General features: G+C 50.1%; 2 protein-coding genes across 2 annotated transcripts in view; both read right to left on the bottom strand.

Annotated features, from left to right (window-relative positions):
- Positions 1-2,872: 2,872 nt before the first annotated feature.
- SLC16A11 (solute carrier family 16 member 11) lies at positions 2,873-12,397 on the bottom strand. The gene is made up of 4 exons (XM_060256487.1): positions 12,195-12,397; positions 9,537-9,680; positions 4,460-5,194; positions 2,873-3,096 (listed from the first exon to the last, which is right to left on the bottom strand). The coding sequence occupies exons 1-4, from the start codon at positions 12,394-12,396 to the stop codon at positions 2,873-2,875; spliced, it is 1,305 nt and encodes a 434-aa protein (XP_060112470.1). The 5' UTR covers position 12,397.
- Positions 12,398-17,254: 4,857 nt separating this feature from the next.
- Positions 17,255-20,659, bottom strand: part of ACAP1 (ArfGAP with coiled-coil, ankyrin repeat and PH domains 1) — a 42,326-nt gene continuing 38,921 nt past the window's right edge. The window contains exons 22-23 of the mRNA XM_060255936.1: positions 18,922-18,971; positions 17,255-18,134 (exon numbers count right to left, since the gene is read on the bottom strand). Of these exons, the coding sequence (XP_060111919.1) occupies positions 18,028-18,134; positions 18,922-18,971 (157 nt within the window). The 3' untranslated portion in view covers positions 17,255-18,027. The remainder of the gene's footprint in view (positions 18,135-18,921; positions 18,972-20,659) is intronic.

Here is a 20,659-nt window from a genome sequence, read left to right as displayed (position 1 = left end):
GCTTTTGAAATGGCGCGAGGCCTCCTACCTAAGCAGAGGCTCCTTTCCATGTTTCCATTTTCAAGTCATATATTCATACACTGAGGCAGGGGGAGGAGGGAGATGAGGCTGTGGCTCAGTGGAAGAGCTTCTGCTTGGCGTGCCAAAGGTCCCAGGTTCAATCCCCGGCATCTCCAGTTAAGAAGAAAAAGAAGATATTGGATTTATATCCCGCCCTCCACTCCGAAGAGTCTCAGAGCAGCCTACAATCTCCTTTACCTTCCTCCCCCACAACAGACACCCTGTGAGGTGGGTGGGGCTGAGAGGGCTCTCACAGCAGCTGCCCTTTCAAGGACAGAGTCTCAGAGCGGCTCACAATCTCCTTTACCTTCCTCCCCCACAACAGACACTCTGTGAGGTGGGTGGGGCTGAGAGGGCTCTCACAGCAGCTGCCCTTTCAAGGACAGAGTCTCAGGTCTACAATCTCCTTTACCTTCCTCCCCCACAACAGACACCCTGTGAGGTGGGTGGGGCTTGAAGGCTCTCCCAGAAGCTGCCCTTTCAAGGACAACCTCTGCCAGAGCTCTGGCTGACCCAAGGCCATGCTAGCAGGTGCAAGTGTAGGAGTGGGGGAATCAAACCCAGTTTTCCCAGATAAGAGTCCGCACACTTAACCACTACACCAAACTGGCTCTCAGAGTAGCTTACAATCTTCTGTATCTTCTTCCCCCACAACAGACACCCTGTGAGGTGTGTGGGGCTGAGAGGGTTCTCACAGCAGCTGCCCTTTCAAAGACAACCTCTGCCAGAGCTATGGCTGACCCAAGGCCATTCCAGCAGGTGCAAGTGGAGGAGTGGGGAATCAAACCTGCTTCTCCCAGATAAGAATCCGCACACTAAACCACTACACCAAACTGGCTCTATTGCATGTAAAGCATTTATTTAAAGCATGTGAGTTACACAGTGTTCTGTTTATTTCCCTAATCCCTGGGTGGGGGCAGGGGATCCCCCGTTTTGGAGGCCCTCCCCCCGCTTGAGGGTCACCAGAAAGTGGAAAGGGGAGGGAAATGTCTGCTGGACACTCCATTATTCCCTATGGAGACCGATTCCCATAGGGCATAATGGAGAATTGATCTCTGTGTATCTGTGGCTCTTGGGGGGGGGGTTATTTTCTGAGGTAAAGGCACCAAATTTGCAGCATAGCATCCAGTGCCTCAGAATCAGGCCCAAATAAGAAGCGACTTACACAACAACACAAAAAACTGGAATAAATCATGACAATTACTTCAAAAATATAATTAATTTTTAAACACTACAACATCGCATATTATTGCATATTATCAAGAATTCCTGAATGCAAGGTACAAAGTGCAGAGAATCGAAAGTGCTTGCAGTTAATCATGTCCCTTGCCGACTTAAGACACTCGAAGACTATTGACCCGACTCCGTGGGACAAATAAAGTTTAAATGTCAACCATGTTGCAAATGCAAATAGTTCTTGTTTTTCAGTCACAGGAATGTGGTATGCTGGGTGCTGATAAGCGGAATACATCTCTCAGATGAAGACATTTGAAACAGTATTACAGCCTTTACTGTTAGAGGCTGATTACGATCCACTAGATATCAAACTTCTTTAAAGGGTGAAAGTCTAAAACGACGTCTTAAAATCCCCCAAAAATTTCTGAAAAACAAGAACTCAACGCGGTTGACGCTGGCACTTTATTTGTCCCGTGGAGTCGGGTCAATAGTCTCCAAGCGTCTTAAGTCGGCAAGGGACATGATTAACTGCAAGCACTTTTGAAAATTTATTCTCTCCACTTTATACCTTGCATTCAGGAATTCTTGATAATATGCAACAATACGTGATGCTGTAGTGTTTAAAAAATTAATTAATTATATTTTTGAAGTCATTTTCTTGATTTAGTCGTTATCTTCCACAGTTTTTTGTGTTGTTCTACACGTCGCTTTGTCCTGTGGAACTCTAGGCTTTTCTATACTCTCGAATAAGAAGCAGGCAAAGGCGTCAAGCTAATACTCTACGGCTGCCAACCTCCAGGTGAGACCTGGGGATCTCCCAGAATGACAACAGATCTGCAGATGACACAACTCGGTTCCCCTGGAGAAAATGGTTGCTTTGGAGGGGGGGGGCACTTTACGGCATTAGATCCTGCTGAGGTCACTCCCTTCCCCAAACCTCATCCTCTCCAGGTTCTGTCCCCCCCCCCCCGCAAAGTCTCCAGAAATTTTCCATCACTTTTTTACAAGGCTTCATTTGGGATACTAGGAGCCTAAACGCCTCAGATCTCCTGTGCGCTCCCAGAGATTGGCAACCTTAGGGTATTCAAACAGAGCCTTCTCAGCTGTGGCCCCAGTGCAGTTCCCAGGATTCCTTCAGAGAAGCCACAGCCATTCAAGCCTAACTGATGGGAAGTTGTAATGTAGAAATCCTGAACACGCTGTGCAGCTAAATCTCAAGGAATTTCTCAGCCTGGAAGCTGGCCACCCGAGGCTAACCTAATTCCGTGATTGAAATGAGATTTGAACTGGGGGCTTCCAGCATCACCCTTTCTCACAGTGTGAAAGAGGTCAAGTATGGGAATCCACACCCCACAGGGCACACTTCCTGAACAAAACGTAACCCAGTTCAAGTGTCAGGTTCTTTTCCCAAGGAACCCTGGGAAATGTAGTTCTGTGAGGGAGTGGAGGGTATTCAGAGTCTTCTCAGCCGTGGCCCCAGTGCAGTTCCCAGGATTCCTTCAGAGACGTCACAGCCATTCCAGCCTAACTGGTAGGGAGTTGTAATGTAGAAATCCTGAGCTCTGAAGAGTCCAGTTGCCCCTTGGCAGAAGAACCCCTCACGGCTGTCCCATCCTGGGGCGGGCGCAGGACGACTTCATATCTCGGAGCTTTTGCTGGTCAGGGGAACAGATGCTGAAGGAGGTGCCAGTGGGACGTTGGGCTCCCCTCGGACCCTGGGAATCCCTCCTTCGCCACCGCAGGCCCTGCAGCCAGCAAAAAAGGACGGAAGGGCCAGGAAGACGAGGCTGGCGGAGAGGACGAAGGCTCCCCCTGCCAGGAAGGAGACGGTGAAGCTGCCGGTCACATCTCGCAGGAAACCTGGAGAGGAATCACAGGGGGAGGGGGGGAGACTTTAGGGGGTTGAGCAGCCAGTTTGGGGGAGGGGGCTTTAAAAGGGGACTAGGACAACTTCAGAGAAGAGGGAAAGCCTATCAGCAGCCATGAGGGGTAAATGGAACCTCCATGGTCAGAGGCAGTGTACCTCTGGCTACCAGATTGCTGGGGATAGAACACAGCTGGAGAAAAACAACATGCTCACTCCGTGTAGAAAATACCCAGTATAAGCCACGATAAGTGATTTTTTGTAAACTCATTTCTGGGATACAGATAATTAACCGCCCTGTGCACGACACAACTACTGTCCGAATTCTTTCTGGAACGCCACTGGAACGTCAAATGCTCTCAAATGCTGAAGGATTGGTAGTGGCGTTCCGGAAAGAATTTTTAAAAAATTGGAAAGCCAGGAGATGGATTATGGCACTTCAACTCTACTGAACCTATGAGTGCAAAAAGACGGTTCCTTGAAGAAGGACACTTCCGAAACAAAATTGGGATTGGTTCTTTTATAATTTGTTGGACTACAGTTAAAAATGGCATGGTCCTTTGGACGGGAGCTATGTCGTGCATGGGATGGTTTATCATCTGCATCACTGAATTGTTTATGAGTTTACCAAAAATCACCTGGAGGTCTCTTCCAACTCTATGATTCTAGGTCAGGGGTGGGGAACAGTGGCTCTCCAGATGCTTTTTTTGCCTACAACTCCCATCAGCCCCAGCCAGCATGGCCAATGTCTGGGGCTGATGGGAGTTGTAGGCAAAAAAAACATCTGGAGAGCCACTGTTCCCCACCCCTGTTCTAGGCAAACCACCTCTGAATATCTTTTCCCCAGGCAAGCCCGATCACATCAGCTCTCAGAAGCCAAGAAGGGCCAGCCCTGATTAGTATGTGAATGCGAGATCACCAAGGAGGTCCAGGGACATCGAATAGAGGCAGGCAGTAACAAGCCACCTCTGACTGTCTCTTCCCCTGAAAACCCTACAGCAGGGGTGGCCAAACTTGCTTAATGTTAAGAGCCACATAGAATAAACATCAGACGTTTGAGAGCCACAAGACCCGGAAGGGGAGAAGCAAATAGATATTGTGAAGAGAGAGGTGGAAAGAAAGCAACTTTAACTTTAAATGAATTCTCCAAGACACCAGATGGGTCCTCATTGGACTGACCTCGGAAGGACGGAAGGCTGAGTCAACCTTGGGCCGGCTGCCTGAATCCAGCTTCCGCCAGAATCGAACTCAGGTCGTGAGCAGAGAGTTCAGACCACAGTACTGCAGTACTGCTGCTTTACCACTCTGCGCCACGGGGTCCACCCAATAATTCCCTGGCAGTCAGCAGAGGGTCCTTACCAGACAGCGGGGGTCCCAGCAACCCCCCAACGCTCATCACCATCAGACACAGCCCCGTGGCGTTCACCACGCGGGCGACGCCAACAATTTCCGGCAGGACCCCGAAGGCCACGGTGGCGAAGCTTCCACTGCTGATGCCGTACAGCAGAGCCAGGAGGAGGGAGTCCACGAAGGAGGCGGCGAGCGGGAGGAGAAGGAGGCTGCAGCCGGTGAGGCAGTTCAACAGCACCAGAAGGTGAGCTGGCCTGACAAGGCGGCGGTCAGCAAAGCAACCGGCCAGCAGGCGGGCCAGGGCATCTGACAGAGCAGCGACAGACACCAAGGTGGCAGCTTTGTAGGGATCTAGGCCCAGCGCCCGCCCATAAGGCTCCAGGTGCACATAAGGGGTGAAGTATCCGGCTGCCAACAGGGCAGTGCCGAAAGAAAAGGCCCCGAAGCCTCGCTGGGTGAAAAGCGCCCAGTCAAACAAGGACCCCGACTCCAGCTGGTCCCCCCGCAAGACCAAGGGGCGGAGGAGGGCCCCACAGACCACCAGGTGAAGGACCAGCGCAGAGGTCACCAGCAAGGCCCCTCGCCAGGCCAGGGACTCGGCCAAGAGCCGCAGGAGTGGGGAAAGGGCGAAGGAGGAGAGCCCGTTGCCCATCAGAGCCAGGCCCATGGCTACGGAGCGCCGGGAAGAGAAATAGCGGGCGAGGGTGCCCATCACCGGAGCAAAGGCCAAGGCCCAGCCAACACCTGCAAGGAGACATTGAACACCAATTAACAAACTGAAAGAACATTCAGTCTGGGAGAGGCAAGTTCTCCGTTTAACCCAGACTTGCAAGCAATAGAGGAATTAAGATGAAGAAGATATTGGATTTATATCCCGCCCTCCACTCCGAAGAGTCTCAGAGCGGCTCACCATCTCGTTGACCTTCCTCCCCCACAACAGACACCCTGTGAGGTAGATGAAGATATTGGATTTATATCCCGCCCTCCACTCCGAAGAGTCTCAGAGCGGCTCACAATCTCCTTTCCCTTCCTCCCCCACAACAGACACCCTGTGAGGTAGAGGAAGATAATGGATTCATATCCCGCCCTCCACTCCGAAGAGTCTCAGAGCAGCTCACAATCTCCTTTACCTTCCCCCCCACAACAGACACCCTGTGAGGTAGATGAAGATATTGGATTTATATCCCACCCTCCACTCCAAAGAGTCTCAGAGTGGCTCACCATCTCCTTTACCTTCCTCCCCCACAACAGACACCCTGTGAGGTAGATGAAGATACTGGATTTATATCCCGCCCTCCACTCCAAAGAGTCTCAGAGCGGCTCACCATCTCCTTTACCTTCCTCCCCCACAACAGACACCCTGTGAGGTAGATGAAGATATTGGATTTATATCCCACCCTCCACTCCAAAGAGTCTCAGGCTGAGAGGGGTCTCACAGCAGCTGCCCTTTCAAGGACAGAGTCTCAGAGCGGCTCACAATCTCCTTTCCCTTCCTCCCCCACAACAGACACCCTGTGAGGTGGGTGGGGCTGGAGAGAGCTCTCACAGCAGCTGTCCTTTCAAGGACAACCTCTGCCGGAGCTATGGCTGACCCAAGGCCATTCCAGCAGGTGCAAGCGGAGGAGTGGGGAATCAAACCCGGTTCTCCCAGATAAGAGTCCACACACTTCACCACTACACCAAACTGGCTCTCCAAACAACAGACAGCACTTATTGCCTTATGACATTCTCACCATCAATCTCCCATTCTGACATGTGGCTGTTTTATTGGCTTCCCACGCAAATGCTATCCAGGCCAAATGCTCTTCCAATTTGCTAACTTCACTCTCTTGCCATTGGATTCTAACTTTGTACCACTTTGCATTCTTAACCACTGCCCAGCAACTCACTGCACCCCGTTCCGTTGTCTGAAGAAGTCTGCATGCACACACGAAAGCTTACATTCTGAATAAACCTTTGTTAGTCGTAAAGATGCTACTGGACTCCTACTTTGCTGGTGGGAATGACATTGCAGATATCTGGGCCTCACTCAAAGGAAAGAGCAACAGGGCTTGGTAGATTCGCCGTCAGGGCCTTTTTGGTAGGAAAGACCCGGCAGGAACTCATTTGCATATTAGGCCACACCATCCGATGCCCTTTCCTTTTCTTTTACTTGTTAGCTTCTTTGACCAATGGTCTTAAGCTCAAGATAAAACAAGACAGTAAATAGAAAACAAATTACAAATAATTGAAGACCAAAAGAGACTAACAGCAAGAGGGAAAACCAATAATCGTAATCACAAAACATAATTAAATAATCCAAAAGACTACCTAATAGTAATATAAAATTCCATAAAACTCTTTAATGTTATAAAACTTTATAACAATATAAAATTAGAGCTAAGGTCTTAGTACGTTAGCAGCACAACAAGGCCTTCAGTCTAGTGTCCAGATCACGTGATGTGATGGTATCGCTCTACTCTGCTCTGGTAAGACCTCACCTGGAGTCTGGTTTCAGTTTTGGGCACCACATTTTAAGAAGGATATAGACAAGCTGGAACGGGTCCAGAGGAGGGCGGCGAAGATGGTGAGGGGTCTGGAGACCAAGTCCTATGAGGAAAGGATGAAGGAGCTGGGCATGTTTAGCCTGGAAAGGAGGCGGCTGAGAGGTGATAGGATCACCATCTTTAAGTACTTGAAGGGCTGTCCTACAGAGGATGGTGTGGAATTGTTTTCTGTGGCCCCGGAAGGTAGGATCAGAACCAATGGGTTGAAATTAATCAAAAGAGTTTCCGGCTCAACATAAGGAAGAACTTCCTGACCATTAGAGCGGTTCCTCAGTGGAACAGGCTTCCTCCTGGGGAGGTGGTGGGCTCTCCTTCCTTGGAGGTTGTTAAACAGAGGCTGGATGGCCATCTGACAGCAATGAAGATCCTGTGAATTTAGGGGGAGGGGTTTGTGAGTTTCCTGCATTGTGCAGGGGGTTGGACTAGATGACCCTAGAGGTTCCTTCCAACTCTATGATTTTAGAGAGAGCACTATTGACAAATATTTTGCTGCCGAGTGAGTTTCGGGGTCCACATCTGCCAGCACCTAAGGTTCCACGGGAAGTCGATGTTTATAAAATAGGGATAATCCAAAAGGATCCGGCCACAGTCCACTGATGGCAGAATAACATAAGGTGATCAAGTGTCTCTATTATACCTGATGCACAGTCACGCATTCGGTCTGAGTATGGAATTTTAGCAAAACGTCCCCTTAGCTCTGCAGCTGGAAAAACATTCAGCCTAGCTAGCATAAAAACATCTCTAAATCCGGGGACTGTAAGGAAGCTCATATAAGAAGGGATTTTCTTAGGGGACACAATCCCTAGTGCGAAGTTAGAACACACATGCGTAGCTGGGTGAAAAATTGAGGTGCTAGTTCCCTATGCCAAGCTAGCCGGAACTGCGTTCCTGTGCATTCCTGCTCAAAAAAGAAGCCCTGTTTGTCTTCCAAGACAAAGAAGATGCCCACTGGGCAGGAAGGCCTCGCATTACACAAAAGCCACACAAGCTTTTGTGTCAGTGTCCTGACCTGGAGGGCAGAGTCGGCCCTGGTTTGTACTTGGATGGTGTCATGAGCCCTGACGAGGAGGAGCTGGAAGGGTTAACAGACCTGGAAGAGTTGCCAGCCAGTTCCTCAGCTGAACAAACAATCACTCTCCAGTGTCAGCTGTTGATGATCAATCTCCTCCAAGCTTTCCTCCTCCCATCTCAAGAGTTCGAAGCAGGCTTCGGAAAGAACTTTCAGAGCGAAGACATGAGGCACGTCGAGGCTTCAGATCTCTCAGCCCTGAGTTCTAGCAGAGTCACTGCCGCCCATCTCTTGCCTTTAAACCCAAGGCAGAGTCACTGCCGCCCATCTCTTACCTTTAAACCCAATGGCGGGGGTGCCCCTGGAGGGCCCTTCCCACCACTGACCGGCCAGTCTGGACCTGGGCAGGCCAGCGTAGCCCCATCTCGTCCGACCTCAGAAGCTAAGCGGGGTCAGTCCTTGGCTGGGAGCCCACCAAGAGAGTCCAGGGCTGTGACACCGAGGCAGGCAATGGGAAACCGCCTCTAAACGTCTCTTGCCTGGAAAACTCTTCGTGACCATCGCTTCCCATCACCACTGCCTGCCTGGGCTTCTTTTGTGAGTATTACAGGGGGAAAAGGGGGGCTCCTTGAGTTTATGCAAGGCTATAATAGAAGAAACGTCAGGGTGAAACTATACTATCAAAACATATATATATACGTAATAGGGAAAGCCCTTTTGGCCTCTACTTCTGAGCAGACTCTGCTCCTAAATAAACTGAGATGAACAATAGAAATGTGCACAATAGAAATGTGCCCAAAAGGCACTTTAATATTCCAAAGCGTCTGCCTTAAACAGACTGCAATAAGAAACCCAAGAGCGCACGCAGGCACTTAAGACATGGCCTCTATATTCCCAAACGGTCTGCACTAAAATGAATTCAAACAGTCTGCAGAAAAATAAACGAAAGTGCACACAGGCACTTTTTGAAGGTTAAGAGTCTGCTGTCGACTCGTAAACCAAAATCATGAGAAAAACGTCTGTAACGAATTCTTCCATCCAGATTGCACGCAGATACTTTAAGAAACAAATCACCCCACTTCACAGTCTTGCACGTTCGGTCCACTAATTTGTCAGCGAGGTGTAGGAGAAAGAAAAAGTTCATCAGCACAAAGCCAGTCAGCGTCACCTGGCGTCAAACGTTTTCTTGCCTTTTTCAAGACTGATGGCTTTTAAGTGGAACCCAAAAATCCTGCCTCTTCCTCACAAGGCTCTAGCTCATTCTTTGTAAAGACGGAGTGGGTTCTCCTTTTGTAGCCAGATCTCCTTTGCCTGTTAGGCCACACCCTCCTGATGTAGCCAATCCTCCAAGAGCTTACAGGGCTCCTAGTACAGGGTCTACTGTAAGCTCCAGAGGATTGGCTGCATCAGGGGTGTGTGGCCTCATATGCAAAGGAATCCCTGCTACAAAAAAAAGCCTTGTTACATACAGTCCAACACAGCTCAGTTCCATTGGTACTGGACAGGAAGGTGTTCTGGCAGCTGAACTCACCTGTCAGAAACCCCAAGGTGAGGTATAACTGGAGCAGGCTGGTGCTAAAGGAGGCCCCGAGAATGCCCAGAGAGGAGAGGCAGCCGCCGGCCACCACCACCGCCCGGGACCCATACCGCTTGCTGGCAGCTGTGCCAATCGGACCTGAGACAGGAGGGGACAGAAGACGGGCGGAAGGGTTAACAGCACACACAAGCAGAGTGGGGGGGGGGGTCACATCTCCAGCCAAGATCCCTCCCCCAAATGACTACTTGAGGCCAGGTGCAGAAACAAGAAGAGTGTCAATGCAGTGAGGAGGCACCCAGTAACCCCTTTTGGTCCCACGCTGGCACTGGTTAGATCTTACTGGGAGGCAGCAGGTTTGCCAAAGTGGGCTCCGTTCAGAGCTAGAAGACACAGGTGGGTAATGCTGAGCAAAAGATGCCTTTGAGAGCCAAATGCTTCGCAGGCTGAAAAAAGGGACAGCACCCTTTTCAAGCTAATTTTAATAGGCAAGTGGGGGGACTCACAACGATTTCTGGGGGACTTCTCATTTCCCCCCTCCTCCCTGTTCCCCCCCTCCTCCTGGCAGCCCCCAGAGCTTCTTTTCGATGGGTTGTGAACTGGCAGAGACTGACCAAGAGAGAGATCTTGGGGTCGTGGTAGAGAACTCACTGAAAATGTCGAGACAGTGTGCGATTGCAATAAAAAAGGCCAATGCCATGCTGGGAATTATTAAGAAGGGAATTGAAAACAAATCAGCCAGTATCATAATGCCCCTGTATAAATTGATGGTGCGGTCTCATTTAGAATACTGTGTGCAATTCTGGTCACCGCACCTCAAAAAGGATATTATAGCATTGGAAAAAGTCCAGAAAAGGGCAACTAGAATGATTAAAGGGTTGGAACACTTTCCCTATGAAGAAAGGTTAAAACGCTTGGGGCTCTTTAGCTTGGACTGCGGGGTGACATGATAAGAGGTTTACAAGATTATGCATGGGATGGAGAAAGTAGAGAAAGAAGTCCTTTTCTCCCTTTCTCACAATACAAGAACTCGTGGGCATTCAATGAAATTGCTGAGCAGTCGGGTTAAAACGGATAAAAGAAAGTCCTTCTTCACCCAAAGGGTGATTTAACATGTGGAATTCACTGCCACAGGAGGTGGTGGCGGCTACAAGCATAGCCAGCTTTAAGAGGGAATTAGATAAAAATATGGAGCAGAGGTCCATCAGTGGCTATTAGATACAGTGTGTGTGTGTATATATGTACATACACACATATATTGGCCACTGTGTGACACAGAGCGTTGGACTGGATGGGCCTTTGGCCTGATCCAACATGGCTTCTCTTATGTTCTTATGTGACCCAGAGTGTTGGACTGGATGGGCCATTGGCCTGATCCAACATGGCTTCTCTTATGTTCTTATGTGACCCAGAGTGTTGGACTGGATGGGCCATTGACCTGATCCAACATGGCTTCTCTTATGTTCTTATGTGACACAGAGTTTTGGACTGGATGGGCCATTGGCCTGATCCAACATGGCTTCTCTTATGTTTTTATGTTCGTTCTCTGCTTCCTTCCTTTTCCCCCATCCACCAGCAATCTACTTTATAGCAACTGCTATATTTGTCAGCTATATTTACGATTTCTGTACTTCATTTACACCTTGCCTTACTCCATAATGGGAATCCAAAGCAACTGATATCACTCTCCGCTCCTTCATTTTGTCATCACAGCCACCCCGCTGAAACAGACTAGGCTGACCCTGTGTGACTGCCTTAAGGTGAGTTTCCACAGCAGTACGCTGCACTTTCATAGGGAGGCTGCTCTTGAACATTAGCAAGCAACCAGACCTCAACTAGTCATACAAGTCAAGTTGTATCAAGCCACCCAACAAACCCTCCCTCAAAAGCTGAAGCAGCCCTGGAAAGGGCCATGTCTTTCACTGACAGAAACCAAGGCTTGAAAGCTGACAGTACTGTTCTGGTTGCCTAGCGATGGCCACCAAAGGCATTCTATGTCTTAAAAGTTACAGACTTTGCCTGTATTATAGTGCGTGTATGTGTTTAGTGCGTGTATGTATATGTATTTGTTTTTTTAAAGCATTTTCCTGCAAACCTGGGACTTTTCTCAGGTTTGTAGAAAGATCTGCCTTGTCGGTTCACGGCTTCAGTCTCTGGATTCAAGTGTCCACACATGGAACCATGTACAGAATTAAGATGTATCGATGAACTTTGGAAGATGCCTTAAAGTGAGTCTGACCCCTGGTCCCTGCAGCTCAGTCTTGTCTGCAATGGTTAGTGGTGTCTCCAGGCTCACTGGGTCTTTCCCATCAGTGGCCACCACCCACATTCCTTTCATGGGAGCTGCTGGGCAAATCCCCACTTTGCTGTGAACCTTGGCCCAGTCCCTTGCTCTCAAGCCTACGCCACCTCCCAAGAACAAAATGAGGAGGAAAATCCATGTTCTACATCTGCTTCTTGCAGGTCAGCCAGGCCAGAGATCCTGACAAAGCTTTGGAAATTTTCTCTCTGAGGAACTAGAGTAAAAGAAGCAGCAGTGAGGACACAAAAGGTGAAACTGTCTTTATCCACAGAGGGAGTCTACTAGATTCAAGCAGCTGGACAAATGGCAGCCCCAGGCCAGGCAATCTTGGTAGTCCCCATGGCAACACTCACTGGCAAACTGCTGCGTCGCCAAGGCGATGGCCGTCACCCAGGAGATCTGGGCTGCACTCGCATCAAAGGCTTCCATGAGGTCTTCGAAGAGGATGCCGAGGGACCGCAAGACCCCGTAGGTGAGGGAATTTGCTAGGAAGCCAGACAGGACCACCAGCCAGCCCCAGCCCCCGTCGGGGGGCTCTTCCACGATTAATGACATCACCAGGCGACTCCTAGACCAAGCAGCACACAGAAGATGTGAGAGCTATGAATGCTGGTGCCAGAACGAAACCTGCTTTTCTTACCCCACGGGACTTTTCGAGTTCCCTCCATTCCCTTTTGGACTTCAGAATGTACCCACAACCAATGTTCCCTCTACGTTGCAGTCTTGTGAGCCAAGATTCTACTTTGTGAGCTACTGGCATTACAGTTGTGAGCTCCTGCATAAATTATTGTGCACTGGGACCATTTTTCCTGAGCTAAGGCAAAAATGTGGGAGCTGGAGGCTAAAAAAACTGTGAGCTAGCTCACGTTAACTCAGCGTAGAGGGAACGCTGCCCACAACCTTCCAAAGGGTTGCTAAACAGCTGCACATTTAAGACCGACAAAGTTTTATTCCAAATGTCAGCTTTTCTGTGCTAGAAGCACACTTCATCACACAAAAGCATGGAATGGCAAGCAATCCTAAATATATATACACACACACATATATTGGCCACTTTGTGACACAGAGTGTTGGACTGGATGGGCCACTGACCTGATCCAACATGGCTTCTCTTATGTTCTTATGTGACACAGAGTGTTGGACTGGAGGGGCCATTGGCCTGATCCAACATGGCTTCTCTTATGTTCTTATGGGGCACAGAGTGTTGGACTGGATGGGCCATTGGCCTGATCCAACATGGCTTCTCTTATGTTCTTATGGGGCACAGAGTGTTGGACTGGATGGGCCATTGGCCTGATCCAACATGGCTTCTCTTCTGTTCTTATGTGACACAGAGTGTTGGACTGGAGGGGCCATTGGCCTGATCCAACATGGCTTCTCTTATGTTCTTATGTGACACAGAGTGCTGGACTGGATGGGCCATTGGCCTGATCCAACATGGCTTCTCTTCTGTTCTTATGTGACACAGAGTGTTGGACTGGATGGACCATTGGCCTGATCCAACAGGGCTTCTCTTATGTTCTTATGTGACACAGAGTGTTGGACTGGATGGACCATTGGCCTGATCCAGCATGGGTTCTCTTGTGTTCTTATGTTCTTAAATCTAGAGAAAGCAGGCCGTGAGTTAGTATGTAGAGTCATGGAAATAAAAAAAAGCAGATTAAAAAAAATCACAAGTTGGGGTTGGGGTTTGTTAGTTTGTGTTAACTGGGCTGAAACAACAACGGAGGGTAATATAAAGCATATAAGATAATATAAAGGGTAATATAAAGCTTTCACTCTGACTTTGTTCTACTGCCATCAGGCCGACACGGCTGCCCTCCTGGATCTATCTACAGGTTCTCATTGCCTTCCTGGATGACATTGCCATCTACAGTTTAGCTTGGGACCAACACCTGGAACGTGTGAGCGCTGTTTTGGACTGGGGGAAGTGGTTTGCTTGGGACAGAGGGGTGGAAGAGGCCCGTGTCAAGCCTGACCTTTCGAAGACAGAAGCCCAGCCCCACCAGTTCTTGCCTTCCCACATCGGGTTCACCATTGTGGAGAGGGTGGAATACAATTCTAATAAATAATAACTCCAGGCCTGTCCTGAAGAGAGCAGGAATGCAGTGGGCTAAAACACGATGGACCCCCCCACTTCTGGAGGAAAGTGGGAGGACAGGCAGTCTCCCTCCCCACCCCAGCTGACCCACAAGCCCAAGCATGGTTGCCCTAAGCACAGCGTTTTTGTGTAGCAGGAACTCCTTTGCATATTAGGCCACACCCCCTCTTATGTAGCCAGTCTTCCGAGAGCTTCCAGGGTTCTTAGAACCGGGCCTCCTGTAAGCTCCAGGAGGATTGGCTACATCAGGGGGCGTGGCCTGATATGCAAAGCAGTTCCCGCTACAAAAAAAAAGCTTGCGGGGACTGGCTATGCCCACTTATGCCGCAGAACCCCAACCCTTACAGAGCCACCTCCTGCCCCCCACCAGGCACATTCTTTCCCCAACCCCCACCCAGAAATGCCGCTTGGCACATACGTTACTTAATTTCTTAATCCCGAGTCAAAGGGGACAATTCAGAACCGGTTGGAGCAGAAGGTCCGTGCAACCCAACCCACCTGGGAAATCTCATTTTTCTGACAGGTGGGGGGGGGGGGGTAGAGGAGAAGCGGAGGGGGGAGCCCTGAGAAAACAGCAGCCTTGCAGGCAAAGGGAGGGGGGGCTTGGGGGCAGAGAACCAGGACTCCCATGCCCCATTTCAACTGCAGCAAATGATGGGTTTCCTTGGGGGCTGAATTCTACTGTGAGATCAGCAACAGCCGCTTCACTAGCTGGTGTGGGAGGGAGGGAGTTTCTCCCATTGCGGGGGGGGGGGGGGTGGAGCAGAGAGATGCTGAGGAAGGGAGGGAAAGGCTCTAGCAGGAGAAGAAAATAGGCCTCTGGGACCCCCCCCCCATTTTACGTCAAGCTGAGACACCTACTCCTCTAGGGCAAGGGGGATAAAAGGAACCCCCCCATCAGTATGGGATTAGAAGAAGAAGAAGACTGCAGGTTTACACCCTGCCCTTCTCTCTGAAAGAGCCCTGTGGTGCAGTGCTGAAGCTGCAGTCCTGCAGTCGGAGCCCTCTGCTCACGACCCGAGTTCGATTCCAGCGGAAGCTGGTTCAGGTAGCCGGCTCCAGGTTGACTCAGCCTTCCATCCTTCCGAGGTGGTCAAATGAGTACCCAGCTTGCTGGGGGGAAAGCTTAGATGACTGGGGAAGGCCGTGGCAAACCACCTCGTAAAAAGGTCTGCCATGAAAATGTTGTGAAAGCAGCGTCACCCCAGAATCGGAAACGACTGGTGCTTGCACAGGGGACCTTTCCTTTCCTTCTCTCTGAATCAGAGACTCAGAGCGGCTTAAAATCTCCTATATCTTCTCCCCGCCCCCCAGCCCACAATAGACACCCAGTGAGGTAGGTGGGGCTGAGAGAGCTCTCACAGCAGCTGCCCTTTCATGGACAACCTCTGCCAGAGCTATGGCTGACCCAAGGTCATTCCAGCAGGTGCAAGCGGAGGAGTGGGGAATCCAACCCGGTTCTCCCAGATAAAAGTCCGCGCACTTAACAATTACACCAAGGGGGGGTGTGCTTCACATGGATACTGCCCCACCATCAAACAAAGCCTTCCCCATCACAGCACAGACGGGGGGGGGGGGGGCAGACCCACCTGACCATTCTCTGCCCCAGCACAGAGAACACAGAACTGCTGCAGACATCCCCCCCACCCCTTTTACCTGCCCCTTCAACGATACAGGCCTCCTGCGGAGGCGCCACTGGAGGGAGGGGGTCAACACCAGCGTTCCCCGGAAAGAGCAGAGCAGCACTTCGGGTGGCAGTGAACGGGCAGAAGAGAAAGCCGAGCCGGTCCACGCCCCGTTGTAGCCCCGCCACCTTTTGTCCCCTGGAGGAGGAAACTTTTTGGACACCTGTTGTGACAGGTATGAATTCAGGTGCCTCTCAGCCACTCACAGAACTGCATGATGGATAAATAAACCCCGCCCTGGTCAGATCCCCAGTGACTGCTTCACCATTAAAATACATTTTAAAAAAATGTAACAATGCTGTAAGAACTTGTGGCTAGGGAAGGTGCTATTTCCTTCTGGGCCAAGCGCAGCTTAATCTGAGCTATGCTAAAAGGGGAGGGGGAAACAGCCACTGCCATCTGGGAAATAAGATGACATCGGGTCCCTTGAGCATGCACAGAACATCCCCTGACCAGCACGGTAACAAGAACAGGTGCGACCGATGAAAAAGATGAGACTTGAGCCGTGAAGAGCTGTATTCAAATACTGACTCTTTTTGTTTTATTTGCTTCGCTTATCCCTTGCCTTTCCCTCCCGGAGCAAATCTTTCCCCTCCTCTCCATTTTTATCCTCACAAGAACCCTGTGAATGAGGAAGAAGAAGAAGATGATATTCGATTTATATCCAGCCCTCCACTCCGAAGAGCGGCTCACAATCTCCTTTACCTTCCTCCCCCACAACAGACACCCTGTGAGGTGAATGAGGCTGGAGAGGGCTCTCACAGATGCTGCCCTTTCAAGGACAACCTCTACCAGAGCTATGGCTGACCCAAGGCCATGCTAGCAGGTGCAAGTGGAGGAGTGGAGAATCAAACCCGGTTCTCCCAGAGAAGAATCCGCACACTTAACCACTACACTAAACAGGCTCTCTTACAATCACCTTCCCTTCCTCCCCCACAACAGACACCCTGTGAGGTGGGTGGGGCTGGAGAGGGCTCTCACAGCAGCTGCCCTTTCAAGGACAACCTCTGCCAGAGCTCTGGCTGACCCAAGGCCATTCCAGCAGGTGCAAGTGGAGGAGTGGGGGAATCAAACCCGGTTCTCCCAGATAAGAGTCCGCACACTTCACCACTACACCAAACTGGCTCTCCAGGAAGGCTAGGATAAGAGGTTTATCGCTAGCCCAAAGGTCAGCAAAGGAAGCCTTCATCACCCTGGGTCCATCACGCTAAACGCTACTCCGAACCAATGTTCCCTGTATGGAATTGTGTGAGCAAAAATTCTGCTTTGGGAACGACTGGAATTAAAGCTGTGAGCTCCTACATAAATGAGTTTGCTCTGGGGCCGTTTTTCCTGAGCTAAGACCAAAAACGGGTGAGCCGGAGGCTAAAAAACGGTGAGCTAGCTCACGCTAATGCAGCTTAGAGGGAACAGCTGCTCCAAACTGACTTGCAGCACCCAATCAGTCTCGCCTATCTCACAGGGATGGCACAATGGTAAGGCTAGGAAAAGCATTCCTTGTCTACCACTGGAAGCTGCCTGGGGAAAAGGGACGGGAGTCCCAACATGAGGGAAGAATCTGGGCAAGCAGCCCCCGTCCACCTGGGTGTGGGGCTTCTGCAGTAGGGAGAGGAACTGGGGCCACATCTGAACACAAGCCAATTGCTTTTAATAAAAGAAAACTCCACACTGGAGGTAACCGCAGCAGTCAGAAAAGCAGGCAGCTGGCAGAAAGGAGTTCGTTTCAAAAGAGTTCATTCTTGTCCTTTCCGCAGCCATTTTCTTGAGCTTCCTTTCTGCCAGCCCCTCCAGGCTGAGAAGGACAGAGTGGGTTTTCAGTCTAAAAGAATAACCGCGTGGAAAACTTTCTTTATTTCATTGTCTCCGAGATCAGAAACCCCGTTTCTGCCCTTTGCGACATCAGCCTGGCATCTTTCCCAGCCCCTGCTGGGCCACGTTTACCCAGCCTTCTCTGGGACCCAATCCTCACCCGGTTGATGCAAGACTGAAGGAAGCCCACAGAGGATTGTGGGCAGAAACAGCACCGGTCAAGAAATTAATTCAGTGATTGATCCATCAACAGCCAGGACAAGGCAGAGAGCAATAAATAAAACATAGGCGCAGAGCGGGTCGGGGTTAGGTGGGGGTCCAGAGTCCAAAGCCAGGTGTTTGGAAAGCTGACATCTGCCCCCTAATGTCCCACGCCCAACCAGGTCCTTCTTCAAGTTCCACAAAGTCACCAAGATGGCGGCAACGACCGAGTCATCCTTCAAAGAGTCTGGCACAACAGCCTCCCGGGTCCCAGGACGGTGTGCATATTGGAAGCCAGATCCTGGAAGACAGTTCCACCCTCCCCCCCGCTGGCTATTCCCAGACACCCTCCAATTCCGGAAGCCCAGTGAAGAAGAGTGCCGGCTCTCCTCACAAGGTGGTGAGCTTAAGGTCGTGGCTGCGGCGGTTGAGTTTGTCAGGGTCGTTGGAGGCCATGAGGGAAAAGTCGTGGAAGATGTCGAGGTACGTTTCGTCGCCTGGAGGAGGAGCACCAAAGAAGATGATTAAACATAAGAACATAAGAGAAGCCATGCTGGATCAGGCCAATGGCCCATCCAGTCCAACACTCTGTGTCACACAGTGGCCAATATATGTGTGTGTGTGTATATACATACATACACACACACACATATATATATTGAGGCTAATAGGCACTGATTGACCTCTGCTCCATATTTTTATCCAATCCCCTCTTGAAGCTGGCTATGCTTGTAGCTGCCAGTACCTCCTGTGGAAGTGAGTTCCACATGTTAATCACCGTTTGGTGAAGGACTTCCTTTTATCCGTTTGAACCCGACTGCTCAGCAATTTCATGGAATGCCCACGAGTTCTTGTATTATGAGAAAGGGAGAAAAAGACTTCTTTCTCTACTTTCTCCATCCCATGCATAATCTTGTAAACCTCTGTCATGTCACCCCGCAGTTGACATTTCTCCAAGCGAAAGAGCCCCAAGCTCGTCTCCCCCAGTCCTGCAACTCCTCCCCCTTGACAAAAGCCTCCATAGAGCACTAACAGAGCCCCCTCCCCATGATCACCCTCTGCAGGCTGTTGAAGAAGAAGAGAAGAGATGGGACTTATACGCCCCCCGCCGTCCCTTCACTCAGGGTGGCTGACAATCTTCTTCCCTTCCTCTCCCCACCACAGACACCAGGTTTTGATCCAAGGGCAGGGGAGAGCTGAGCCTTGAGAAACCGTCCCTCTCTCGCCTTCCCCGACACCCCCCCCCCCGAATGCCACCCCTCCCCCAAATAAGGAGGCACTCACCAGATTGACCCTGGGCCAGCTCCACCTCCCGCATCTTGGCCAAGCGCAGTCTGGGTGATGTGACATGGGGGGGAGAGAAGAAACAGCAGCCATGGGACAAAAGGTAAGCACCCCAAACTCCCACCTTCGATCCAACCCCCTTCTCTTCTCCCTCCCCCAAAGCCTCTCATTACCCCTCCTGCCCATCCAGCTTCCCTTTCAGAAGAGGGTTCAAATCATGGGACTCTGTCAAGGGCCTTGCCATTTTTTTCCTAATTTCGAATTGCTAGAGTGCTTTCACTTTTGTCTTCTCGCTTCTGCTGCGTCTATCTCCTTGCAACAGCGATCAAAATTCTTTCACACTGGTCTGAGGAGTTACTAAGGGAAACCAGATCAGGAGCACCTATGAAAGGGGCCTGGGAACGACTTGGGGGGGGGTGGGGATGGCTGCTTCCTGCTTTTCTTTGAAATTGTAACAGTTTAAGCAGAAAGCCCACCAAGGCAGTCTTTGCAAAGTCTGTCCTGCCTACCACTAGCTATGAGTCAATAAACAACTATTAATGAAGTGGACTGTTTGTGATCTTTGAACTGCCAGGGTCTTGACACTTAAGAAGTTCTTGCACTCAGGTTGGGGTAGACTGGATGACCTTTCTCGCCCCTTCCCTCTTGTTTTATGACCCCAGGCTGCTCAGTAGCTCCCCAGCCTAGACTGGAGTCTAGCAGCCCCTTAATGACCAAAAAGGTTTTGGGGGGGATGTGAGCTTTCAAGAGTCAATGCCCTCTTCGTCAGATGTGAGCAGGAATGGAGACCCACCCGCGTCTTTCTCTCCCATTCAAGGCAGGAGGGGTGCTGCCCATAAGGAGCTCAGGATGCAGAGGGGTACCGTGCAGAGGGCAAACAGCTCAAACAGAAAAGGGGAAGACTGCTTAGGGTCAGAAAACTCGATAGCAAAACTGGGCTCCTGTGTAAAAACAACACACACAGCTATACAGAACACAGGAAAAATTACTCCTCGTGCAATTAAATATATCATATCATTAGTAGGATAATTTCTTCCACAGTTTGAAAATCTGGCAGATATTGGATTTTTATCCCGCCATATACTCTGAATCTGAGTCTCAGAGCAGTCACAACCTCCTTTATCTCCCCACCCCCACACACACATACACAACAGACACCCTGTGAGGTGGGTGGGGCTGAGAGAGCTCTCCCAGAAGCTGCCCTTTCAAGGACAACGCTGTAAGAGATATGGCTGACCAAAGGCCATTCCAGCAGGCTTTTGTTTATAGAGTCGATTTGTTTAATGAGATGTGGATTGAGAAATGTACCAGTACATTGTTACTGCTGGAGACATATGATCTGATTACTTAGTACGGTTGGAGATATATGTGGAGATATAGGAGTAGAATACTTCAAATAGTTTTGTATTAAATTGCATTTAAGATATAAACCCTGCCAGTTATATAAGATATTTAATTGCATGTGGAGTAATTATTCCTGTGTTCTGTTTAGGTGTGTAGGAGCAGAAAATGAGCACCTGTCGTGAGAGAAGAAGAGGACTGCAGATTTATACACTGCCCTTCTCTCTGAATCAGAGACTCAAAGTGGCTTTTCCCCCCACAACAGACACCCTGTGAGGTGGGTGGGGCTGAGAGAGCTCTCACAGAAGCTGCTCTTTCAAGGACAACTCCTGGGAGAGCTATGGCTGACCCAAGGCCATTCTAGCATCTGTAAGTGGAGGAGTGGGGAATTAAACCC

This window comes from Heteronotia binoei, chromosome 15 (genome assembly GCF_032191835.1).
Source record: "Heteronotia binoei isolate CCM8104 ecotype False Entrance Well chromosome 15, APGP_CSIRO_Hbin_v1, whole genome shotgun sequence".
Lineage (NCBI taxonomy): Eukaryota > Metazoa > Chordata > Lepidosauria > Squamata > Gekkonidae > Heteronotia > Heteronotia binoei.
The sequence above is the reverse complement of the archived record's forward strand: the minus strand, read 5'-3'. Positions and strand labels throughout refer to the sequence as shown.

Coding starts and splice junctions, on each gene's coding strand:
- SLC16A11 (XM_060256487.1), bottom strand. CDS start 12,396: ATGTCATTAATCGTGGAAGAGCCCCCCGACGGGGGCTGGGGCTGGCTG. Junction 9,681..12,194: donor GGCGACGCAGCAGTTTGCCA/GTGAGTGTTGCC, acceptor CTCCTGTCTCAG/GTCCGATTGGCACAGCTGCC. Junction 3,097..4,459: donor GCTGGGACCCCCGCTGTCTG/GTAAGGACCCTC, acceptor ATTCCTCTCCAG/GTTTCCTGCGAGATGTGACC.